Raw genomic sequence first — 27,547 nt, forward strand, 5'->3', positions numbered from 1 at the left:
TTGTATATACATGTGTAAATTATGAATACCTCCCTAGTTAAGAGGGAGTGTTGAAGAATGTAACTAGGTTTGGTCTTCATATTTATATTTGAGTCAAAGAATGAAAAATAAATTTTTATTATTATTACAATGACTTATTAAAGCATGGGTTTCATGCTTGGGTCATCATTTTATAGGTCAAAGTCCCCCTTGGGGACTTCTAGGTTTTATTCTGAGTCATTAGAGTCATTGTCCATTTAATGAGACCCTTCGTGGGCTTTTGTATCATGTAAAATGAATTATTATTGAGTCAAAAATGTAATTTGTCACTCGCACACCAAGTCGGCCCTAGCCTGATGAAGTCGACCTACAAGAGGACAATTCGACCCACATAAGAGGCTATATATACAAGAGCAGTTTGATCTATTTGGACATCAACTCAACAAGTTCGATACACATCAAGGAAGTGCAGAAAAAGTGCGAAGTTCAAGGAGAAGAAGGAAGAAGTGCAAGTCAGAGTTTCTGGGCTATCTCTCTCTCTCTTTTGTGCGAAGTCATTGGGCTATTTACTGGGTCGAATTTCTACTGCTGGGAGGATCGAAATTCTAAATGTGCTGGGTCGAAGATTTTGCTACTGGAAGGTCGAAATTTTGGATTTGCTGGGTCGAAGTGCTGCTGTTGCAAGGTCAAAGATCTAGATCGAAGTTGCTGGAAGGAAGGGCTGACTTGGTGGTTGGAGGAGGTCTGTGTCTAGGTTGAAGAGTCTTGGATTATCTCGTCTTAACTATTGAAGGAAGAAGTTTGACTGGGTTTTCCCCTAGATAGGGGTTTTGCCCTGGCAGAGTGCCTACATCTTGTGTCTCTTGTTCTTGTGATCTTCATACACACATAATTTGGTAATTGCTTGATGAAAGATAATATAATAAAGAAATAAAAGAAGCCAACATAATTCACAAGTAATTATCAAGAAAGATAAATCTAACCCTAATTCTACTAACATTGATTTCTCAACATCGGTATGATGTCATTATTGGATGGGTTCTCTGGCTACAATCAAGTGTGGGTTAAGGAGGAAGACCGACATAAAACAACCTTCAACATGCCTTGGGGCACATTTGAATATCTCATAATGCCTTTTGGATTAACAAATGCAGTAGCTACTTTGCAGAGGGCTATGGACTATGCTTTCAAGGAATTAATTGGTAAAATTATTGAGATATATCAAGATGATCTCACTGTTTTCTCAAAGGATGGTAAGGCTCATATAAACCATCTTAGACAGGTTTTTGACAGATGTCGAGAGTTTGGCATATCATTAAATCCTACCAAATCTGTATTTGGGGTGACCGAAGGAAAATTACTGGGTCATATTATCTCCAAAGATGGTATCAAAATTGACCCTGAAAGGGTTGAGGCTATTCAATAGATTCCCTTGCCGCACAATGTTAAGTCCCTTCAGTCCTTCCTAGGGAAAATCAATTTCCTTAGGAGATTCATTCCAAACTATGCAGAAATTGTTAAGCCCGTATAATGTTTATTGAAGAAGGATGCTAAATTTGTTTGCAAAGGTCGAAGGTAAAAAGGGATTTTAGGATATTAAAGATGCTATAGCTAAGGCTCTTGTCCTAGTTAGCCTAGACTATTCAAAGGATTTTATGGTCTTTTCTTTTGCATCCAAAGATACTATAGCAGGTGTCTTGTTGCAGAAAAACAAGGAAGGTCATGATCAACCAATTGCCTTCATGGCCAAGTCTTGCAGAATTCATAAGTGAATTATAGCATTATGGAGAAACAAGCTTATGCATTGGTCAAATCCCTTAAGCATTTCAGAACATGTGGGTTATTCTAAATTCATTGCCGTTGTTTCACATTTCGTTATTAAAGATATATTTGTTAGAAAATCAGAAAGGCATTTTTTTTCTTATATAGATAATTGCATGTGATTCTTTTATCTTTTAGTTCATCAAGCAATTACCAAAACAATAGCACAAGGACAACAAATGTAGGCGGACAGCCAGGGCAAAACCCCTATCTAGGGGAAAACCCAATCAACAATTCTTCCTTCAATAGTTTCTCGAGATAATCCAAGACTCTTGACCTAGACAAAGACTTCCTCCACACCAAGTCAGCCCTCAATCCTTCTTGCAGATGATAACTCTTCAAAAGCAACTTCGACCTAGTAGCATCAACATGCAGTAGCAACTTCGACCCAGTAGCAGCAGCAACAACAACTTCGACTAGACAAAGAAAACTTCGATCTCCCTTGATACTCCTCAGAAGTGAGAGAGAGATGGCCCAAAATTTCGATCTTGGTGTCTTCTATCTTCCTCCAAAAACTCGCACTCCTTTCCAGCCTCCTTCCAACTCTTTTCCAACTTTGCACTTCCCAGCTTCCAGCTTTAGATATCGAACTATGTGAGAGAGAATGAAATGCTCCAAATGAATTCGAACTGCCTTGTATATATAGCCTTCCAGTGAGGTCGAATTACCCTTCTTGAGGCCGACTTGGTGTGGAGGAGACTAAATTCATTTTTGACTAAAAAATAATTCTTTTTACATGATTCAAAAGCCCAAGAAGGGTCTCTTTTAATGTACAATGACTCTAATGACTTAGAATAAATCCTAGAAGTCCTCAATGGGGACTTTGACCTAAAACAAGATGACCCAAGCATGAAACCCATGCTTTAATAAGTCATAATAATAATAATAAAAATATTTTCTTCATTCTTTTGATAAGTACATTTCATTGTGACTCAAATACATTTATGAAGACCGAACCTAGTTACATATTTCAACAATATTAACTCAAACTAATTGCTTAGGGAATTGTGCAAGATGGGTGACCAAGATTTAGGAATATGATCTTGAGATTAGACCAACCAAGCTTGTTAAAGGCGAGGGATTAGCTCAAATGTTGACAAAAAGTAATGAAAAAGCATTGGAGTTAGTTTGCCAAAATGATGTGGCTGAAGCTTCTGTTTCCTCCAAGCTTCAGAAGTTGGAAGGGATCGAATGGTATAAAGATATTGTTTATTATTTGACAAATCTCACGTGCCCTGATCACCTGGTCGCTCATAAAAGGAGAGCTCTTAGGCTAAAGGCATCCAAGTATTGTATTTTAAAGGATGGCCTAGTTGGAAGAATCTAGATGGAATTATACTTAGGCGCGTAGATGAAAATGAAGCTAAGAGACTTATCACTGAGTTCCATGCAGGATTTTGTGGAGGTCATTTTGTAGCAAAAACCGCTGCCCACAAGATTTTACGTGCTGAATATTATTGGCCTACCATTTTTGCAGATATACACAAATTTGTCAAAAGTTGCCAGGAATACCAACTTTTCATTGGAAAGCAAAAATTAGTAGCTCTGCCTCTTCATCCAGTTATAGCAGAGGCGCCCGTTCAGCAATGGGGGTTGGACTTCATTGGTAAATTTAATTAGAATTCTAGTAATGGCTATTCATGGATTTTGACCTGACAAATTACTTCACGAAGTGGGTTGAGGCCATTCCAACAAAGCATGCCACCGAGAAGGTTGTCATGGATTTTATTGAAAATTAAATCATCACTCGATTTAGTGTTCCTGCCAAAATTACAACGGACAATGCCAAAGCTTTAAGTTCTTCCTAGTTCTCTTCTTTCTGGTTCAAATATGATGACAAAGATGCAGTACAAAAAATAATTGATCAGATTATGGAACTTGATGAGGCTCGCAGAAATACTTTTGATAACCTTTGTCAAGGTTAGGCCAAAATAAAGGAAAATTTTGACAAATCATCTCGGAATAGGTCTTTACAAGTTGGCGATATGGTATTATTATGGGATCACAGAAATGAGAAGCCCGACAATCATGGAAAGTTTGACAGTTTGTGGCTTGGCCCTTATATTATCAAAGGAATTGCTGGAACAAATTCTTTCCATCTAAATACTTTGGAGGGTGATCCCGTGGAATTGCCAACAAATGGGCAGATGCTCAAGTTGTACTACAAGGATGACATTTGATGCCATGGGGCATCCTTTGTATTGTATTTCTAACCCTACACTCTTAGATAGGATTTTATTTATGTCATTAGTTAGTTTTCTTTTTCATGCATTTACATGTTATGTCTTTACGTTTTGATATGTTAGAATAGGTTTTTATATTCCAGCAGATGTTCTATGAATACATGATGATTTTGATTTTGAGCGGATATCTATTTGATGGACTTTGTTTTATTGGATATAGGATTCTAGATTCTCACATTCGTTCAACGAAGCAATGTGTCCCCATGTAGAGCTAGATGTTGACCACGCTTTGTCAATAGTCTAAGGAAGCAGGGTGCAAAGGAGTGAAACAATTTTTTCGAAGATCAAAGTCATCAGCCAACACAATTATATCATTGTAAACCCAATTTTTGTATGTTATATTGTAAATGATGCTAGTATGACCATTTAATTATGTAACAACTATTAGAATATTCCTATTTAGTATTTAATGCTCAGTCTTTTATCTGTTGCTATTTTTAATTCTTTTAACAGTTTCTTAGATGAAACTGTTTGTTTCCATACTCTACATAGAAACCTGATGTTTCTATTATTGTAAATATCTTTGTATTATCACTGAGCTGTTTGCTCACTTCTAATTAATTCATTCGATATTCTTTCACATGCGTGTTTCGCACTGTTTTATGGTATCAGAGCACAGGGATTTTTTGGAAATAATTTTTCATAGCTTGAAAAATTCAGTAGCTCATTTCGAAACTGCTCTCAGGATCTGTAGATTTCTTTCTAAGGTCGAGCCCTCTGTAAGCCAGGTAGCCTTCACTGAGTCTTAGCCTCGGCTTTGCTCGCTGTGATAAAAGCTTACAGTCGTCAATCTCGATACAGAAAGGGATTTTTTTTTTCCTGCATTATCACTGTATGAGGAATTAACTTTGTTACGGTCATCGGAATCGTAAAATTGCTTTGAAAGGAACAGTTTATTTGTTTGAAGCCTAGCCACTCAAGAGGAAGAGTACGCGCAAGTTCAAGGACTCGGTAAAACCCGTATTCAGTTTTCACCCTCGCTGTAATAGCCAGTAGCCAGCTTCTGCGTTTTCTGTCGTCTTCCTTCGTAGATTATTTTCCGGCTTCAAAGTTTTTGTTTCTGTTGAAGGCGATTGTGGGTTCGGGTCCCACCGGGCGTGCCATTTTATGGTATCGTGTTTGTATCGGAACCGGAAGTGGAAATCGTGTTTGTAGTGGAAAGCCTGAGTATCGGAACCGGAAGCGGAACCAGATTCGTATTCATCGAGATTCTCCAGCAACTTAATTTCGTTTTCACCAAGTGAAGGTTTTTTCTCGTGACGGCATTGAAAAATCACGTTTTTTCCAGAGACGGCATTTTCACGCATTGCATTTTCTCGTGACGGCATTTTCACGCATTTTCAGATTACAGTGACGGCGCATTTTCAGATTACAGTAAAGGTATTTTTCCAGTTCAGTCCGGTATATATCACGCATTTTTTTGTGACGGCTTTCTCCAGCTCAGTCCAGTTTATATATCACGCATATATAACAGCGTATATATAATCGATACATATATAACAGCATATATATATATATATCACGCACTCAGATTATAGTGACAGGACCAGAACAGCGTATATATAATCGTGGACAGCTTCAGTCTACGTAGTTTTATGAAGATACATGTGACCTCTTGTCATATTTTTCATCTGGTGTTTTGATCTGGTACAGCTCTGAGTTATTGTGAAAGCCTAATTTTTTTTCCAAAGCAGAATTTGTTAAGGTTTGGTACAGTCATCCTGAAAGAGGGATTTTAAGCAGGCAGCTACATTGTTTTTGTGTGTCAGACTTCTGTATTGTCTTTGGGAAAATGGCCACGCTCACCAATCTGATGTTAGAAGGAAATCAACGCTTTAATGGCAGCAACTATAACATTTGGAAACAAAGAATGCTGACCATTTTTGAATACAGGCGTCTTGATCAGCTCATTTTGGGCAAAGAGTCTCGTCCCGGTACAGCTGGTACCGATCAAGATAAATTTGATGATCGAAATCGAGAAGCTGTTATGCTTCTCAAGCTCTCTGTCGCTGATGATCAGTTACCTCAGATTCCTTCTGGCAAGACCGCTGCCGAAATCTGGCAACAATTGAAAGAACTGCACGAGACATCTGACAAAAGCAGAGCATTTTTTCTCAAAAATCAATTGTTCTCCATCATGATGGATGAACATATGTCTTTACAGGAACATCTCAACAAAATTAAAGACATTCGAGATCAGCTCGAAGCCATTGGTCGGACCATGGAGGAAGAAGATATGGTAGTCATTACTCTGAAAAGTCTACCGAAATCTTATGAACACTTCATAGAAACACTCAACATTACGACCACAAATGTTGATCTGAAGTTTCCAGATTTATGTACCAAACTTCTGCAGCAGGATCGGTGGAAACAGCAGTTTGGTAGTGGTGCTTCATCAGTGTCCTCGGAAAATGCATTTGCTGCAAAATACCAGTCCTCTCAGTCCTTTCAGCACAGAGGCTCTTCTCAGCTTTTGGATCCTGCTAGGAAGAAAAGTGTGCAGTGTAATTACTGTCACAGGTTTGGTCACATGAAGAAAGATTGCCGACAGAGGATTGCTTCTGAACAGAAGAAACAGGGAGGGCCACATCAGACAGCCAATGTTGCAGAGCATTCCGAGCAGACAGATTCTGCCTTTTACGCCTTTATGGCTAAAAGGTCTTCAGAACATGTTCCTTCCTCTGCATGGTACATTGATTCTGGTGCATCACGCCACTTCTCTCACAGGCGTGACTGGTTTATTGACTTCTCACCTTTCAGTGATTCCGTGGTATTTGGTGGAGGTGAAAAGTACACTGTAGCTGGCAGGGGTACAGTTCAAATTCAGTCTGGTGGACGCACACTCATATTTCTGAATGTATACTATGTTCCTGGTATGGAGATTAATCTGCTATCTGTCAGCCAGATTATGAGGAATTCTCCTCAGCTTGATGTTGTGTTCAGTGCACACAAGTGCTCCATCATTGACAGGGAGACCAGTCTAACAGTTGCTGTTGGGCTAGAGGACCATGGTCTATACAGGCTACTTGACACCGGTGACTCTCCAGAAGTGGCTCTAGCAGCACGTGTCTCTCCCATCAGCACTCTATGGCATCAGCGATATGGGCATCTAAATATGCAGTATCTCTCTCAGCTCTCTCGGGAGGGACTTGTGTCAGGATTACCTGATATTCAGACTCAACAGTTGGGGGTATGCAGCGCCTGTCAAGCAGGAAAGCAACATCGGTCTTCATTCACAAATGGAGAATCTTGGCGCGCATCTAAGGTACTTCAGTTACTTCATGCTGATATTTGTGGTCCTATGAATACACCTTCTATCACTGCTTGCAAATATTTTTTACTTATTGTAGATGACTTCAGTAGAAAGATGTGGGTGTATTTTTTAAAAAATAAATCTGATGCTCTTAGTACCTTTCAAAAGTTTAAAACCTTAGTTGAAAAAGAATCTGGTTGTAATATCATGACCCTTAGGACCGACAATGGGGGGGAATTTTGTTCCTCAGCTTTTGCCAACTTCTGTGATATTCATGGCATCAAACGTCAATTAACCACCCCTTACACTCCCCAGCAGAACAGTGTTGTCGAGCGTCGCAACCGCACGGTTGTTGAAATGGCTCGTTCCATGTTACAACACAGGAGTGTTCCAAACAAATTCTGGGCTGAAGCAGTATTTACTGCTGTTTATCTTCTTAACTGATCACCTACTCAGGCGGTTAAAGGGAAGACTCCTGAAGAAGTTTGGTCTGGTCGTAAGCCCAAGATCAGTCACCTCAAAGTATTTGGCTCAGTTGCATATGTTTGGATTCCATCTGCTAAGCGCTCTAAGTTGGATTCCAAAAGCCAGAAACTCATGATGACAGGTTACAGTGATCATCACAAGGCCTATAGGCTGATAGATATAGCCACTGGTCGTCTTAGCTTCAGTCGAGATGTAGTATTTGATGAAGACAGAGGCTTCTTTCAGTCTTCTTCTTCTGAGCAGCGTTCTGAGGATCAGTCTCACAGTGTTCTTCTTCCAATCGGTCCACCTGATGGGAGGGATGATGTAGTATCAGTATTTGATAATACTCTATCTGAGCTTCTTCCAGAAGCTAACCCTCCCCTTGCTGCCCCTATTGCTCTTGAGTCTTCTCCATCTCCTCCTGATATTGGTTCCTCTACTCTTGATATTGGTTCTTCTTCTCTTCGGCCTAAATGGTGGGCTAAAACCATTGGTGATCTCCGGGATGATGAGCTCCTTGAAGGTAGAACTTCTAGACATAAGAACAGACAACAGTCTACAGTCAATTTTGCTCTTATGGCTAACCTACACAGTATTTTTGAGCCTCAAACCTATTCAGAGGCTAAGGGTATATCTGAGTGGGAACAGGCTATGGAAGCCGAATTCCAAAGTCTTCAGAAGAATCACACCTGGACACTTTCTGATCTTCCTGCTGAAAAAAAGCCCATAGGTTGCAAATGGGTGTATAAAGTGAAATACAAAGCTGATGGAACCATAGACAAGTATAAAGCTTGTCTTGTGGCTCGAGGGTTCTCACAGAAGGAAGGCATTGACTATGAGGAGACTTTTGCTCCTACAGCCAAGATGAGTACCATAAGGCTTGTTCTTGCCCTAGCAGCTCAGTTCAATTGGAAAGTTCATCAGATGGATGTAAAGAGTGCTTTCCTAAATGGTGATCTTCAAGAAGAAGTCTACATGACGCAGCCTCCAGGATTCAAGGTTGCTGGTCAAGAACAGAAAGTGTGTCGGTTAGCTAAAGCAATCTATGGATTGAAACAAGCTCCTCGGGCTTGGTACATGAAAATTGATCAGTACCTGACAGATCAGGGTTTTCAGCGTAGCCCATCTGATGCAAACCTGTATATCAAGCATACTGGTGATGATATCTTGTTTGTGGTTGTCTATGTGGATGACCTTATCATTACTGGCAGCTCTGCACATTTGATCCATGGGATCAAACAAGATCTATGCAGAACTTTTGAGATGACAGACTTGGGACTTCTTCATTATTGTTTGGGAGTTGAAGTTTGGCAGACTGAAAATCAGATCTTTCTCTCTCAGTCCAAGTATGCCAAAAATCTTGTGGAAAGGTTCAGAATGCAGGATTGCAAACCGGCCACGACTCCTATGGAACCAGGGCTCAAACTTTCAGCACAGTCATCCTCTCCCCTTGTGGATGAAACTTTATTCAGGCAATTAGTGGGCAGTCTCATCTATCTTACTGCTACCAGACCTGACATCAGTTTTGCAGTAAGCTACATTTCTCGCTTTATGTCAGCTCCTAAAGCTGATCATTGGATAGCAGCAAAGCGGGTGCTACGATATGTGAGTGGTACTTCTGATTATGGCCTCTTATATACTCGCAACTCCAATCCTATTCTCAGTGGCTACACTGACTCTGACTGGGCCGGTTCGGTTGATGACCGTAAATCTACAGCTGGGTATGTGTTCAGTCTAGGATCTGGTGCTGTTACTTGGACTAGTAAGAAGCAACAGGCAGTGGCTCTCTCCTCAACAGAAGCAGAGTATCGGGGAGCAGTTAAGGCATCTTGTGAGGCCGTTTGGCTTCGTCGTATGCTTGCAGATATGCATGTTTTTCAGACAGGGCCTACTTCTTTGTTTTGTGATAATCAGGGAGTGCTCAAACTTGCCAAGAATCCAGTATTTCATGAACGAACAAAGCATGTGGAAACTCATTGCCACTACATTCGCCAGCTGGTTGAAGACGGCTCAGTTCAGTTGCAATATGTTCCCACAACAGAGCAGCCCGCCGACATTTTCACCAAGCCTCTTGGTCCTGATAAATTTGTAAAATTCCGAGGGTCTATTGGTGTTGTAAATAGATTGAGCATTAAGGGAGGGTATTAGAATATTCCTATTTAGTATTTAATGCTCAGTCTTTTAGCTGTTGCTATTTTTAATTCTTTTAACAGTTTCTTAGATGAAACTGTTTGTTTCCATATTCTACATAGAAACCTGATGTTTCTATTATTGTAAATATCTTTGTATTATCACTGAGCTGTTTGCTCACTTCTAATTAATTCATTCGATATTCTTTCACATGCGTGTTTCGCACTGTTTTAACAACACCTAGGTAAGCCTCTGATTTGGCAAAGGATTTCATCCTAGGAAGTTTTTTAACCTCACCGAATTATGTGTGTTTCTAAACATGGATAATCAGTAGAGTTTTTCTTCCAGCTTAAACCCCAAAGCTAGGGTGGAATTCATTGACAAAGTCTTACGGGAGTCCTAGTGTTACATAGAGTCTTTTGTAAAAGTGTGTTTGGGAATAATTTTAGCACATTCGGCTAAATTATTTTATTACAAGCACACTTGGTCTATACTAGATCATATTGTGTTGTAAAATTGGGTAAATTATTGAGGCTCCGAGTTTAAATGTGTATTTCCCCTATCAAGGGTTGATATTGTAATAATTTGATGTAAACGATATTTTAGTGCATGGTTACTCATAGTTAGACACCATGACTAAAATATTTGAGGGTGGAAAAATTATAAATTCCCTCTAGTGTCAATTAATTAAATTTTGTGGCAAAATTAAATTAAAATCCTAAGCTAGAAACTTAATTAATTTTGAGTCAAAAAATATTTATAGAGGAACTAATTTCTCTCCAAGTAGAAAATAATAAAAAACTCGTGGGTAAAAAAGAAGCCAATTTTTGGAGGTCCCCCACCAAGGAAAAATGGATATTTTAAGGAAATTTGAGCCCTTGGACCTTGATGGTTAAGTCAAAGTCAATTTTTTGAGGAAATTAATCCAAAATATTAATTTTTGGATTAAATTAAAAGTGGGGTTTAAGAAAAATTCGAAATTTTCCTCAAAATTAAAAATTCGACAGTGGAGATTAAAAGATGATAAAGATATTTTTGACGGTTGAGATTATTTTGACGAGAATCAAGCCAACTCGCTGTTAGTTTCCACTTGGACGAGTTTCTCTATATAAAGAAACTATTGAGCTTCCATTTTATATCTTTGGATGAGTTAATTTTGCAATGCTGGTATTGAGCTACTGCTTTGTTGGGAACATTTTTTTATCATAAGAGAGAGACCTTGGTTTTTAGTTCATGGTGTTCTTCTTCTGCTGATATGTGGTATGTGTTAGTGATCCTATATTTTGCTGAATATTTTTAATAAATTGTTATTTCATTTGTCGGTGATAAGAACATTCTATTGGTAAATGCTACCTTAGGTGATCTGATTCACCATATGATCTAACAGTTTTATCTGGAGAAAATTATAGAGATTCACAAGTACGCTAGCCCTTTGGCTCTAAGTTCACAAACTATGGGGAAGAACCGATTATGTTTGGGCTTTGATATTTCATTGTGATAATTGATTTTGCAGAAGGGCTTTGACCATTACATCTTTTTAAATTATTCACCCATTGTTATTTATTTAAAAGAAAAATATATTTTTCAAAATTATTTTCTTATCTTGGGCTAAAAGGAATTTATATGCTAACAAGAGCTTGTAATTTAATTTTGTAAATATTGTACATTTGTAAATATTTGTAAATTATTATTCTAACCCGTTGTTATTTTGTAGCGTTTGGGTATTTGGGGTTTTATATTTTTGTATATATATTTGGGGTTTGGAATTCTTTCATTCATTTTGCAGGTAATAGCTCAAGGGTTTGAAGCAACAATTTTTTCTAGGCTACCCATCCAAGCAAGGAAGGTTAATCTAGGCCCTTGAGGGTAAGATCTAACTTCCCCAACCTTCAGCTTTTCAACTTCCAACTGCAAAAGAGAAGCCGTCCAACATTTTGCAGCGATTTTTGGCATTTTTTGGCAATTGCAAGGGCTTCGATTTTATTTTAGGCCCTAAGGCCTAGCCCTCCTCCTCAGCCCTAGCTGTGAGGCCTAGAGGCCTTTCCAGGCCCTCAGCTTCCCTCCTTGGCTTGGATGCAACCCTTTTAGGGCTTTCCGTGGCCTTTCAAGGCCCTCAAACCCCCTTCAAGTCCTAGTCGCAGCCCCTAGGGAGCTTATCCCTTAGCCGAATGCCTTAAAAGGACCTTTTCTTGCCCTACATGAGCCCTCTAGGGCTTGACGTCAGCCCTAAGGGGCTTTTCCTCCCTGGCCGTGGCCGTCTTGGTCCTCCTTCCCCTTGGTGCTGCCTCTTCTTGGCCTCGTAGGCCTATCGTTGGCATTTTTCTAGGCCTAGCCTCCTCTTCTAGCCCTCATTTGGCCATTTTTCAGTCATTGATTTAGTTTGCATTAATATTTCATCTCTAACACTTGGGTTTGCATCGATTTTTTAGAGCTAACATTGTGGTTGCAGGTAGCCAAGTTCATTGGGAGCCTGTTTACTCTTCTATAAGGCCCACTAGGCCTCTTAGTTTGCTCTCTAACGCTTTAATTTCATCACTGTCCTCTTTCTGAATTCTGAAACATTTTATGACAGCGGTATATTTAAGGCCTAAACACATTTTAAATAAGCCTAAATTCATCAAATAATTTACCTAAGGTATCAAGAATTAATCTGAAGTCAAATTTGGTGCATATAAGTGAGTATTTGTGGACTGTGGGTTAATTTCCAGACCTGATATGTTTGCTACAATGACATAAATTCACTTAGAGCTGTAATAAAATCACATAATCTCGGCCTAATAATCAATTTACATGCATATCTTATCTTTAGCATTATTTAGTATTGCATATATTGGTATGTTTGATCATTATTTGAAGGTTGTCATAATAATTTAAGGTCTGATATACACTGCATAAAGGTCTGATATAAAATTTACAGTGGTGGTAAAAGGCATTGAAAGTCATCTAAGTTCACTTGGCTCTTGTTCCTTGCATCTTGTGCATATTGAATAATATTTTTCTAGTAGATTTGAGTATTTTGTCTTACTGCTGCAATCATTTGTTTCTTGGTTGACCCATTTTGCATTTCACTGCACCTCTTGCATCATTGGCATCCATTTTTTGCATAAGCATATTTCTAATTGCATTTGCAAACACAAGTGCTCTAATTGAATTGATAATTGTTTTAATGAGATTGGCTTAAAAAGTAATATTGTGATTAATGCTCTTGTTTCCCATTGCCATCATTGTTATTGGATAAGTGGATACATTGCTTTTTATTCACTTTGTTGAATAAATAGCTCTTGTAGTCACTCTTAAAAGCACTTAATCTAAGTCTAATCATAATTGTCATAAGAGATCTAATTGTGTCCATAAGGAATTCTTTCTTGTATCTAATTGGCATATTGGTTTTCCATTGTTATAATCTTATTTGCTAATTGTGCATGAAGAATTGTATCTAATTGCTAAAGCATTGATCTTGTTTATCTCATAAGCAATTGTCTATTTGGAATCTTGGGAACATTTTCTGGAACTGTTCATTTTGAGCACTTTATCTTGTGGGGAAGATTGACATTAATTCATTGTCTAAGTGCTTCATTGTCCTAAATTGAATATCTCTAGCAATCTCACCTTAATGGTATTCACTCGTATTTTGCACTTGCATCTTAGGCCTAGTTTTGCATTAGTTAACTTACTTCCAACATAAGCTTGGCCAATAGAGGAATATGACCATCTTTCTCACGTAGCTTGCGGAGCCTAGTCCCTCTTTAGTGGTTAACACGATGACCTTGCAGTCGTCAGCCACAGTCTTTGCAGTGCCTGAAGCATTGGGTGGTTAGAACTCAAGGGGAGGGATCGTTAATCAAACCCTAGCTTGCTTCCCCTTGGTTTCTCTCGCACAACCTACTCTAGGGACTAGCTCCAAAACAATTGAGAGGAAGGATTCACCTAGATAGGCATATAATTTAAAATAAAGCAAGGCCCTGCATCTCACTTAGATTTTAGGAGTTGCATCTCATTTAGGATAGTGGAGCATCCCAAAGCAACCACTGTTCATTCGAATATTTGGTAAATAATTCAATATAAAGCAAGTAGTTGACTCCATTAAGGCACTGGTCTTCCATGATAATCTAATCTAGTATGATGTCTAAACTTCCTAATTCAACCAAGTTGCTAGGCCATTCAGTTGTGTCTCCCGGATTTGTTGGTTGCCAACAAGTCTCTTATCTTCACATTTTGTAGGGACTACCCCCATAGCCTATTGTAGGGAGACGACTAGAATGGAGAGGACGGGATCAGAGTGACAACCCCCGCTCTGAGCATTGTCGCATATTGCGTGTACAATTTGAGTGACAACAAGGCCAAAAATCTCTGGTGTGCCAAATTCTTCACGAGGCTGAAATTTCCAGGGGACCAAAATTCAGGTTCTATTGCGTTGTATTCTCTGTGTATTCTCTCTGGGTTGTTTTATTTGTAAAGGGGGCCCTAATTTTCTTGAGTTAATTAAAAGTGGAGGAGAATTTGCTGGGCATAATTTTCTGCTGTTTTTGTGGCTGAGTTTTGGATTTATTTCAAGTACAAACTTTATTTGTGAAGTTAAAATACCAATGTATATATTTTCAATAGTTATAGAAAATTATTTTTACTAAGTAAAATAGTTCCTGGGTATAAAATAATTGTTGACAAAAACAAATCAGACTTGGTATTAAAATTTAATATTTAGTCTAGAAAGTTAACATTTTAATGTAAAGAAAGTTGAGCAAGTTCGAATTTTTTGCAATTTTTGTTTCTTATAATTTGGCTATGGATGGATGAGTTGAGCGACTTTCCTGGGGACTTCGTTGATGTGGATTTTGAAAAACTCTTTTAATCGATGATTTATGGTGAAGCTTGGATGGATGTATGGTAAATCTTGTAAGTGGACTTCTTTTATCTTGGTTAGTGTTTTATTGGATATCCTTAAAGATCTAATAGGGAGAATCCCCCTTGAGTTATAGGAGAGTTGGCTAGAAGTGAGAAGAGGGTTGGTGAGGTGACAATTGGGCCCCTTTTGGGTACAATGGATCTTGCACTTGAGCTTTTGGGCTTTATCTCAAGAAGTGCGAGATTTTGTTGTAGGAAATTATCTTTGTGTAGGGTAGTTTTGTACAATGAGAAGGGACTAGGTGTTAGGTTCTTAATCCTCCCTAACCCTTGACGTAATCTTGGGCATTTGGAAGCTTTTTGATGTAATAATAAATGGGATATTTGGACATATTAATGGCTAATTTAATACAATAAGATTGTTAGATTCATGCACAGGTTTCCCATAGTTGTTTTGACATGGTTCTTCATGCTAATGTTGTCCTTTAAATTGTCTAGTAGTATGGTAACATCTTCAATATTGTTTGAGGTTCTTTTATTACTTAATTCTTTCACCAATACTAATGTGAGAGGCCCAAGAAATCAAGTAGTTTAATAGCATTTTATTTTATACAAAATCCTCCATCAATAGCAACCAAACTCATGCAGGTTACCTGCATCAATATATTTTACTAGTTGCTTCATTTGCCTTTTCTTTCTTGAAAGGGTTATTTTTTCTTCTTTCCTATGCACTTTTAATTAATACATTTGCCTTTTCTTTCTTGAAAGGGTTATTTTTTATACATTCTTATGCACCTTAAGTGAATACATTTGAGAAAAATGTTAATAGAAACAAAGATGACACTGGATCCAACTTTTCATTCTTTTTTTTTCAAGCAAGATATGAATTTTAGAGATGTATAGTTTACATTCAATTTATAGGATATGATTTGTTAGAGATTCATATTTCATACAATATGCTTGAGTTCATGGATGTGGCATGGTCATTTGGACTTTTTTCAAGAAAAAAACTATTAGACCATCTATGCAGTTTCACCTTTTAATTTTTGTGATTTTTCTATTAAATACTAGCTTTAGCATGATGGTTTTATTTCACATTTTTCTTACGATATGTAGTATGCTAACTATACACACTTTCATGGTTATTTTACAGAGGCCACGAATATGTATCTTGGGCGGTGGATTTGGAGGTCTTTATACTGCTTTACGTTTAGAGTCCTTAATGTGGCCTCCCAATAAGAAGCCTCAGGTGGTGATTCTTCTTTAAAAAATCATAGTTAAGTGCTAATACAGTTTAGGTTGTTTAGTGTATTTGCTTCTTTGGATTTGAGAAGATATCATTAGGGAAATTTTGAGGTAAAAAATGGACCTCAAAACAAAAAGTGCATTATCATAACCAACTTTAAATGAACCTATAGCATTCAAAATGATGTCAATAGTAAGGGTAAATATTTTTGGAGGGAAAGGAAGAGGACTACTTATTTAATTGCATTTTCAACTTATCTCTATATAGGTTTACTAAAATTTTAAGTATAGATACTCATTATATGTGGGATTAAATTTTGCATCCAATGAGTGCCTGCTTTGCATACTTTTAATGGATCCATAGTGAGATAAACTGGGAATAGATGAAAAAATTTGTTTCTTGAAATTGCACGTCCAACGAGTGTCTACATTTGAAAATTGAGTAAATCTATAAGGAGATAAGTCGAAAGTACGATTTAAAAAATTAGTTTTCTTTATTTTTCTTTGAAAATCCATAATGTTTATTATAATTTTAACTATTATCTTATTATTTCCTTAGAATGCCCACTTTAAACCTCAAATTAAGGAAGGTAATAGGGTTATAAAAATCCCTAGAGAAGCCACTAAGGAAGCCACCAATCATCATTCTTGCTAGCCGAAGCCTCAAGAAGAAGTCTCCAAGTCAAGCAAAGAAGGAAAGGGTCTCCAAACTACCCCAAATCAAGCTCACACGTGCGAATTGTAGAAGTATAGTAAGGCCGAGAATTGCAAGACTGTGGTAGAAGGCCGAAATGTCAGAGTAGACGAAATCTTTAGTGCTAGAAATCAGATTGACTATTGTTGACTTGGGAAAGAAGAAGAAGTAGTGAAGAAGGGTCTTGTGACTTGGTCTTGGAGAGGAATATAGGTCAAGGGTCTTGGTCTTGGTATTCGTCAATTGAAGTTTCTATAAGAAGAAGAATTCGTTTGGGTTTTCCTCTCAAGTTAGAGAGGTTTTGGCCTTGGCTGATCGCCTACATCTTATGTCTCTTGTCTCATTATTCTTTATGGTTGGGCCGTTGTTTGATGAAAAAGAGCACTATAATAATCCAAGTCAAGGAAGAACCTAATCTAAAGAAGTAAAAAGCATTCACAAGCAGTTATCATCAAAGAGAAATCTCCTAATCCTAATGCCCTAGATTTCTCAACATGGTATCAGAGCTAAGGTGACAAAATCAAGGAAAGGGCATCTCATCAAGGGACACTCAAGCATTCAAGGACCAAATCTCGAGGAGGGCATCAAAGCAAATCTAGAAGATCATCTTGAAGTCAAGATCTACAAAGAAGTGTCAAAACCCTAGATCAAAGAAGAAGTCTACACCAGAAGAAGTCTTGGGATCCTCAAGTCATCATCTAAAGACCACAAAGACCCTACTCAAGTTGAATAGATCTACAAATCAAAGTAACTTGAAGACTACTCATCCAAGAGAAGCAAGATCAAGGACGTTGTCATCATCATCAAAAGCTCTAAGGCAATCTCCCTCTCGTTGAAATAAGGATTTCATCTCAAAAGAAAATCCTTATCCTTGAAGAAGATCATCCAAGAAGCATCAAGACATCATTAAGAAGTCATCATCAATCATCATCAACAAGGACATCACCATCAAAGGATCTAAAGTGATCTCCTTCTCTGTGGAGTCAAGGATCACTCTTGAAGAGAACTATCTTCATCAAGGAGAAGTTCTCTATTATCTATATCATCATCAAATTCAAGAAAGCAGCAAGTGGAAGAAGCATCTTCACAAGTAAGTATATTTATGTCTACATCTGAATCTGTCAAAATGTCTTTTTGCAAGGAAAGCAACAAATTGGTTGGGGCTTCAAACTTTCTTGCATGGAAGAAAATGACAGATTTGAATCTCATTGAGAATGAGGTCATGGAACATGTTAAGGGTTCAATCACCAAACCTCCAAAAGAAGATGCTCAAGCACTTGCAAAGTTTATGAAAGGGGAAGTAAGGGCTCAAAGGATTCTCATAGAATCCATCAAGGATCCCCTCATTCCATATGTATCAAAACTCGAAACTTCAAAAGAAATATATGACAAACTGGTAGAGTTGTTTTCCGTAAGCACTGCAGGAGAAGTTATCTCATTAAGGCAAGAACTCTACAAGCTAAGGATATCAAAGGAAGAAGGGATAGCCTCATACTTCATGAGGATATTTGAAATAAGGGATCAACTTCAAGCCCTGGGAGAGATAATGTCTAACAAAGAAATGACCACCATAGTACTAAATGCTCTACCGGAGGAATGGGTTAACTTGACTTCAAGCATTTATGGGAAGAAAGAAACTACTCCATTCAAGGATCTATGGTCACTATGCAAGGTTGAAGAAACTAGTTTGAAGGCAAAAACTGATGTAGGATCAAGTGAACAAAATCAAGCATATGCTACAATGATAAAAAGAAGGGGAAAGTTTGGAAAATTCAGTCCTCAGAAAAAGAAGAAGAGCATGGCTAAGATTTGTTAGGACATTCCGACACATAGGAAATAGTTAAGTATAACTTGGTCTAGTATAGAGTTAGGTAAAGTGTTTCTTTACTATGTACATTTTGTAACTTACAATCCGACGGTCACGATATGTAGTGATCCAACGGTTCATTCTCTCCTCTTTATTACCGACACTTGATCCGTGGCTTAACACCCGATTGGTCCATGATCTCTATTTAAAGAGCATGGAGGGTCATTTGTAGGTTAACCGTCCATGAGAGAAGCTTATGTAAATTTTCATTCTTTTATTAATAAATTGCCTGAAGTGGCCACGTTGGTTCAGACCGTGGACTGTTTCCCTCTTTGAGGGTTTTAACCACGTCAAAATACTGGTGTATTGATCTGTGATCTGTGTGAGCGGTGTCCTTTGGTGTTCTGTCTGAGGAACTTACCCTGTAAATTCCTACATGGTATCAGAGCTATTTGAGGGCCGCGTTCGTTGGTGATCCAAATCTGAAGCCGGTAGAACTGCATCCGACTGTCGTTTCCTAGATCTACTGTTTCTGACTACTTTCAGGCCGAGAGGACTGCTTTATTGTGTTGGGAGCATCTGTTCCAGTGAGGAACCCCTTTCGTTTCACGCGAAAAGGTTTCCGGTAGCCCTAGCTACGTCATTTTTAAGATCTGGAGGTATACAATGTTTATTTGCAGTTTACGGTTATTTTCTCTCTGTTTATTTCGGTTTCAGTTTATTTAGTTTTTTGTTTTTTTATTACCGGATCTGTACCTTGCATTTTTGCGTATGCTCTTTGCCCCGCGACTCTGTGCGATCTGGGCAAATCAGAAACAGAAAGGAAGGATTTTTCTCATGCGTATGCTCTTTTTCGCTGCGCCTAAGTGTGATTTCGGAAAATCAGAAACATTGAGGAAAATATTTGGTTTCCGACTAAAGCTAACTGAGCCGTAAGGTTCGTTTTTTTTGTATGTTCGTGTTGGGTTTTGTATTTTTTGTTTTGTAGGGAAAAAGAGCTTTCTCAAAGCAAGCACGCAACCCAAAGCTTCAACCCCCCCCCTCTCTCTCTCAAACTTTTTGTTTAGCTCACTTGGTCCAAAGCTAATTTATGAGAGTAGAGGTCTTGAGTTCAAGTCTCCTTTTTGTGGGGGCGGATTTTTCATTTCCGCACATTCCCGCACTTCGTCGACATCTTCATCAACTTTTCTTCAAAAAGCCATAACTTCTTCATCCGGAAGCCGTTTTCAGAGCCGTTTTTTTTTTTAACCAACCTAATTTTTCGAGATCTTTCCATTGGAACACTTAGTTTCAGCATCTATAGCTTCAGTTTCTGTTAAAATGGAAAGTCCATGCCAAGTTATTCTTGACAGCACCAACTACTTCCAATGGTGGTCCTACATTGTGGATTTACTTAGAAGTAAAGGTCTCTACAGAATAGCCTCAGGCCAAGAAACCAAACCGAAAGATGAAGCTAAGGCAGCTAGATGGGAAAATAGGCAAGATCAAGCACGTGGGTTGATAGGGATGTCTATTTCTCCAGATCTTAGATTCCATATTGCAGAACTTGATACTCTTGAAGAAGCAATGAAACAGATCACTAAAGTTTTTGGAATTAAAAATGAACTTAAAGCCCATCAACTTGAAAATGAGTTGCTTACATTGGACCCCAATAATTTTTCTTGCATTGAAGATTTTTTGTCCAAGTTCAAGACCCTTAGACTTCTCTTGGAAGGTGTTAAGGTTAAGAAAGAAGATAGTAGCCTTATCTACTCCATTCTTACTAAGTTGGGACCAGTCTATTCTGTGTTTGTTTCCACCTTCCATTCTACAAGAGAAGCCTTCATTTCTCAAGGACAAGCCTACAAGTCCCCTTCCTTTGATTCCTTTTGTGATTCTTTAATAAGAGAACAAGAAAAACACTTACACCTTGGTCTTCTTCATCTTGGAAACTCTTTTAAGAAAGCGTTAGCCGCCCAGCAGCAACCAAATTCAAAGAATCCTAAGAAGTTGTATCCTAAAAGGAATGGTCTTAAACCAAACAAGGGTCCTAAGCAATTTCAGCCTCAAAATGAAAAATCATTTCAACAAAATGATAAGACAAATAAAAACAAAGGGAAGAAGACTGATAGACATTGCAATTTTTGTAATTGAGATGGCCACTTAGAATCCAAATGCTTTAAGAAGATGGAAGCCTTGGAAGCAGCAATGAAGAAGCATAATATCCATTTGGAGCACTCTTCAACTTCATCTTCAGGAATGGCACTTTCTGCATGTGGTTGTCAAGCATCTCGGTCTGGCTATGCACTAAATGTATCTTCTTCTTCTCATTCTCATGAGTGGCTCATTGATTTTGGAGCTTCTTATCACATGGCCAAAAACAAAGCCATGTTTTCTTCTTTAAATGATTGTAACACCAAAAATATATATGTTGGTGATGATAGATCTCTTAGTGTTGTAGGGACTAGAACTGTTCATATAGACAATGGTCAATTTAATGATGTATTATGTGTTCCAACCTTATCCTGCAACCTTCTATCTGTATATCAGATAACTCATTCAGGTGAAGGTAAAATCGTTGAATTTTCACCTCACGATGTTGTAATTAAGGACCTAAGAGATCTTACACAGATTTTAGCTACTGGCATTGCTGATGATTCTACAAGGTTGTATAAGTTTCACTACTTTGGGTCATCAAATCTTCCCTCGGTATTTGTTGCTCATAATGATGAAGTGAGCAAACTTTGGCATGAGCGATTTGGTCACTTAAACTATCGCTCTCTCCAGAATCTATGTAAAGAAAATATGGTGACAGGTCTTCCAATGGTATCTTGCAGAGATGGTGTTTGTTCCGGATGTGTACTCGGAAAACATCATCGGGACAGTTTTGAAAAACGTGCCTCTTGGCATGCCTCAGCCCCTTTACAGCTCGTGCATAGTGATTTATGTGGTCCACTTCCAGTTGTTTCATTCTCTGGCTACAAGTATTTTTTAACTTTCATTGATGATTTCTCCAGACGCACTTGGGTATACTTCTTAAAACTCAAGAGTGAAGTATTTAACATGTTCTTGGCCTTTAAGGCCTTTGTTGAAAAACAATCTGGACATCAAATTCTTAAGCTAAGATCTGATAATGGCGGAGAATATGTTAACAACAAATTCATCAACTTTTGCACTGAGAATGGAATTCAAATGCAACATACTGTTCCATATACTCCACAACAAAATGGTGTAGCTGAAAGGAAGAATCGCACCTTAAAGGAAATGGCTAATTGTATGCTTCAATCTAAAGGACTTAGTCTTAATTATTGGGCAGAAGCAATTAACTGTGCAAATTACATAATAAATCGCACTCCTACTAAGGTTTTAAAGAATATCACTCCAGAAGAAGCATGGAGCTCAATTAAACCAGATGTAAGTCACTTTCGTGTTTTTGGAAGTGAAGCATGGGCCCATATTCCAGATGAGAAACATAAAGCTTTAGAACCTAAGAGTGAAAAATGTATTACTGTTGGATATTCTGAAGATGTCAAAGGATATAGACTTATTCCACTTAAGTCCAAAAATGTTATCATTAGAAGAGATGTAAAGTTTGCTGAAAATATATCGGCTTACGAGCCTAGTTCGGCGGATGTGCCACCTCTCCCTATCTCTTCTACTTTTGAAAATATTTCTTCTTCAGATGATGAAAGCGAGGATGAAAATCCTCCCCCACCTTCTCAGGATCCTCCTTCAGCTCCTCAACTTCCAAAATGGGTCCGTGCTACTCGGGATGCAGCAGGTGATCTTGTCGGTGATCCTACAGATCAGCGACGTACACGTTCTCAGTTTGATAGAGCCTCTTCTTTACTGGCTCAAGCTTCAGTGAATTATGATCCTGACACCTTTGCAGAAGCTTCAGGCCATCCAGATTGGGAAGCAACTATGAATGAAGAATATCATTCATTATTGGCAAATGATACATGGGATTTTGTTCCTCTACCAAAGGGACGAAAACTTGTTAGATGCAAATGGGTTTACAGAACCAAGTATGGACCAGATGGGAACATTGATAAACATAAAGCTCGTTTTGTTGCTAAGGGTTTTTCACAAGTTGAAGGCATTGACTACACTGAAACCTTCTCCCCTGTTGCCAAAATGAACTCTATCCGCCTTGTTCTTTCCCTTGCTGCCTCTTTCAAATGGGAAGTCCATCAGATGGATGTTAAATCTGCCTTCTTGCATGGGGACTTGCATGAATAAATCTATATGGAACAACCTATTGGCTTTATACAAACAGACTCCAGCCTTGTATGTCGGCTTAAGAAATCCCTTTATGGTCTCAAGCAAGCTCCTCGAGCTTGGTATGCCAAAATGGATAACTTTCTTTTAGAAAATGGCTTTTCTAGGTGTCATTCTGACAATACTGTCTACACCAAGAAAGTGGGCAAGTCTCTTATCATTCTTGTTCTTTATGTTGATGATCTTATCCTAACTGGTAGTGATCCCAACCTTATAAACCATGTGAAGTCTAGCCTTAAAAGGAAGTTTGAAATGACAGACTTAGGACACTTACATTATTTTCTTGGTCTTCAAGTCTTGCAATCCAAGGAAGGTATTTCCCTTTCCCAGTCCAAGTATGCCTGTGATATTCTACGCCATTTTCACATGGAAGACTGTAAGCCAGCCCCTTCTCCCTTTCAGTCTGGAGTCAAACTTTCAGTCACTTGTACTTCTCCTGAAGTTGATGCTACCTTATACTGTTAACTTGTACGAAAACTTTTGTATCTAACCCATACTCGTCCTGACCTTTCCTTTGCTGTTGGCCTTGTTGCTCGGCTTATGGAAAACCCACATGAAAGTCATTGGAAAGCAGCTAAAAGAATACTTCGTTATGTTTGAGGTACAGTTCAGTTTGGGATTCATTACAGTGCCGAAGCAGCTCCTCCATTGGTTGGTTTCACTGATTCCGATTGGGCTGGTGACCCTGATGATCGGAAGTCTACTGCAGGTTATGTGTTCACTCTTGGTTCAGGACCTATTACATGGGTTTGCAAGAAACAAGGTGCCATTTCTCTTTCTTCAGCAGAAGCAGAGTATCGTGGTGCCGTAGAAGCTAGTAAGGAACCCTTGTGGCTTCGTCAGATCCTGTCAGAGTTTGGCTTTCAGCAGCAACATCCGACTACACTTTGGTGTGATAATCAAAGTGCCATTCAACTATGCAAAGATCCAGTCCAACATCAGCGCAGCAAACACATTGAGCTGCACATGCACTTCATCAGAAAGCTCATCCACGACCATATTCTTGAAGTGCAATATTGTTCAACAGATGATCAAGTTGCAGACATCTTTACAAAGGCTCTCATAGAGGCGAAGTTCACTAAACTTCGATTTATGGTTGGAGTTCAGGAAGTTGTCACTAAGGGGGGATAGGCTCTAGTGCCTCCTTCCTTCTCCTATTGTGTCATATTTGTAAATCCTTCAATCCTATCCCAAGTTGTTCTTAAGGGGGGATGTTAGGATATTCCGACACATAGGAAATAGTTAAGTATAACTTGGTCTAGTATAGAGTTAGGTAAAGTGTGTTTCTTTACTATGTACATTTTGTAACTTACAATCCGACGGTCACGATATGTAGTGATCCGACGGTTCATTCTCTCCTCGGTATTACCGACACTTGATCCGTGGCTTAACACCCGATTGGTCCATGATCTCTATTTAAAGAGCATGGAGGGTCATTTGTAGGTTAACCGTCCATGAGAGAAGCTTATGTAAATTTTTATTCTTTTATTAATAAATTGCCTGAAGTGGCAGCGTTGGCTCAGGCCGTGGACTGTTTCCCTCTTTGAGGGTTTTAACCACGTCAGAATACTGGTGTATTGATCTGTGATCTGTGTGTGAGCGGTGTTCTTTGGTGTTCTGTCTGAGGAACTTACCCTGTAAATTCCTACACGATTCAATGCTATAGATGTCAAGAATATGGGCATTACAAGAAAGATTGTCCTAAGCTCAAGAAGGACAATAACAAAAGGGGAAGAGAAGAAGCCCATATCACTGAAGAAGTGGAGGAAGCTGAAAAGAAGAAATCCAAGAAAGAGGAAGTAAAAGATCTCTATTATGATTGAGATAGTCTTCCTCACCTAGTTCTTTTCAAGTTTCTGTTGTAAGATATGACTATCATGAGTCACTAAGAAAGAATGATAGGATGCATCATGGCATCATAGAAGCATTAAAAGCAAGAGCTCGTGACATCATCATAGAGAAGCATGAAAGATAGCTGAAATAAAAGTCTATGGAAGTCACCTATGGAAGGATATAGCTCTTGGTAACCTCATTAGAAGCATAAGTGGTACTTATGGAAAAAGAAAAAGTCATCTAGTACAAAGCTCATTGTTGTCGCTCAAAATGTACAAGCACCACCACAACGAATAAGGTCAGGGGCTGTCACCTAATCCCCAACCTCTCCGTTTAAGTTGTCCCCCAACAACAGACTATGGGGGCTAGACCCTACAGAAATGGAATGAAGAAGGACAAGTTGGGAACCAACTAGTCTGGGAGACACAGTTGAGTGGCCAAGTACTTGTTTAGATTTAGCAAGATATTAAGGATTTGATTAGATATATAGATTTGAAACCAATGCCTTATGGAGTCAACACTCTTGCTTTACAAATTTTAAGACCAAGTACCGGATGGACAACTGCTGCTTTGATGAGTAACTATCCTATATGAAATGCAATTCCTAGGACTTATGTGAAATGCAAGAATCTTGGTTGATTTTACTTAAATGCCTAGTCTAAGTATGATCCTTTGATCTTTATCTATATTGAGCCTAAACTTTAGAGTAAATGGCAGAGAGAAGTCAAGGTGAAGCACACGAGGGTGTGATTAATGATCCCTCTCCTTGAAATCTAACGTACCTGGTGCCTCCGACGCTGCAGAGACTGTGGCTCTGATGACTGCAAGGTCACCGTTCTAGATACTAAAAATGGTAGCTTTTTCAAGAGAAGATGCAAAGATGTTCCTATCTCTCTATCAACCAAGCTTATGCTTGGAGGTAAGTTTCAATATGCACGACTAGCTTAGGATGCAAATGCAAGGTGAAATTAGAAAATGATTAGTGAAGCAAGTTTTTTAAAACCTTGGAGTACTTAGATTACAGTATAATCTGAGTTATACGCTAAGTACTTATTTAAAAGATTCAATGGACAATCCCAATCCCAAAGATAAATGCCAACTTTGAAAGAGCCAACAAGATATAATAGATGACTGAAATGCACAATTTACCACAAATCCACAATAAAGCACTTGTTCAATCTTAATGTAAAATGCCAAGGACAATTGCTTGGAATTCCAAAATAATTTATCTAAGAGATGCCCAATATGCAATTAGATCTTCAAACCAATCAATTATCTTCAGATTACTCAATGTTATGCAATTTCAATGATAATTAATTTAGAGAGAATTAGATCTAAAGACGGTTGTCGTCCACAATTCAATGAGACAAGAAAACTTTTGAGCAAATTAAAATATCAAATGCCAACAATTCTTTAGATCTATTTGCTTGGCCAAATATGTGAAATAAATGTTCTTCAGGCAATGAGCTTAAGTGAGCACAAATTCAGATCGTATAACTCAGAGGAAGACAAGAAACATTAGACTTCTCAAATACCAATGCCAACAATTATTCAATGATGCAAACAATTCACCAATGAGCAAAAACGTACATAAAATTTCAGAGATTATGTTCAGGACAACAATAAATTCTCTTGTGACAGCGGTGAAGTTAACAATGAATTACCTCTATGCCAAATGCCTTTAACAAGCTCAAAAATATTCAATTTCTTCAAAAGCAACTTGAAATGCAAATGAAAAGACAATTATACCACTGTTATGTTTAGATTTCAGAGATGATATCTATGACAACAGTTAAGTTCAGAGTTTGTAAGAGCATCAAGTAAATTTATTACAACAAATAGAATGTGTTGACCTAGGTTGTCATTGATGTCAATATGGCAATATTCTAGATACTAGATGATGATATGAAGCCAAGGGGAAGCAGAGCAGATCCATGAAAAGACAGGAGCAAGGCCATCAGGATAGCCAAGCCATAAGCAAGAGGAGTTACCAAAGGAGGCATATCAAAGCATATTATAGGATATCAGAGCAAGAGAGGCTTTCATATATGCAAGGAGGTCTTTGAAAGACACTGCCAAGCCAGAGGAGCCACATTGGAGCAAGAGGAGCTACAGGAGGAACCATATATATATATATATCATATATATATGCCAAAACAGAGCTATCGGAGCTATAGAGGAGCCATATATATGCCAAAGAAGAATAGAGCAAACATAGGAGCAAACAGAGCAAAACAGAGCCATCGGAGAGCATATCGGAGGAGCAAGGCGCAAACATATATATATGTGTGCATTTACACTATCGGAGAGCCATATATGCCACAGATAACATTATCGGGAGCATATATCATATATATGGATGCATTTAACAGCGATCGGGAGCTATTGGAGCAAATATGCCAAAGGTTCGAAATCCAAAGGAAGACTGATCAGAGGAGCATAGAGGAAGAGCGGAGGACACAGCGGAAGAGCAGTTAACGGAGGAGTATTACAGCGGAGCAGTATATAATATTGGAGGAGCCACATAGAACCGATAGAAAGGAAACAATGGAGCAATATATAAACAGAGTTAAAGGAGTGGAGCTATATACACCATCGGAGGCAAAGACTTGTATATATATGTATTCACACTATCGGGGGCATAAACATACATATATAGGTTGTATACACCATCGACGGCAAAAAAAAAAACCATACAAATATGCAAATACACTATCGGAGCGGAAAAGGCAGTATTTATATAAGTATGCACAGAATACACTATCGGGGCGCAAACGGAGGCCAAAACATATATATAGGCAAATACACTATCGGCTATCGGAGCGATAGTGTAAATTGGCAGTTCGGCTATGTGCCACCACCACAAACCCCTGATTGCGATATATACGTTGCGGACCCGACAACAACATTATGGAAGGTGTATATTAGATCGCATCTGCCCTATCGGGATCTGCCCATCGCAATAATGCCCA

The 27,547-nt window shown here is 38.5% G+C and overlaps 1 protein-coding gene across 3 annotated transcripts in view; it reads left to right on the forward strand.

Moving 5' to 3' along the window:
• The window catches only part of NDC1 (NAD(P)H dehydrogenase C1), a 330,375-nt gene that overhangs the window by 37,432 nt on the left and 265,396 nt on the right, over positions 1–27,547 (forward strand). For 2 of the 3 annotated variants that reach the window (XM_089431656.1, XM_089431658.1), the window contains exon 3: positions 15,890–15,985. The exons of the other annotated variant lie outside the window; for it this stretch is intronic. In XM_089431656.1, coding sequence (XP_089287782.1) covers positions 15,890–15,985 — 96 coding nt within the window. The remainder of the gene's footprint in view (positions 1–15,889; positions 15,986–27,547) is intronic. 3 annotated transcript variants of the gene reach the window in all.

This window comes from Pinus tabuliformis, chromosome 5_1 (genome assembly GCF_031772625.1).
Source record: "Pinus tabuliformis cultivar Carrire ecotype Pingquan chromosome 5_1, CPIR1, whole genome shotgun sequence".
In the NCBI taxonomy this organism is placed as follows: Eukaryota; Viridiplantae; Streptophyta; class Pinopsida; order Pinales; family Pinaceae; genus Pinus; species Pinus tabuliformis.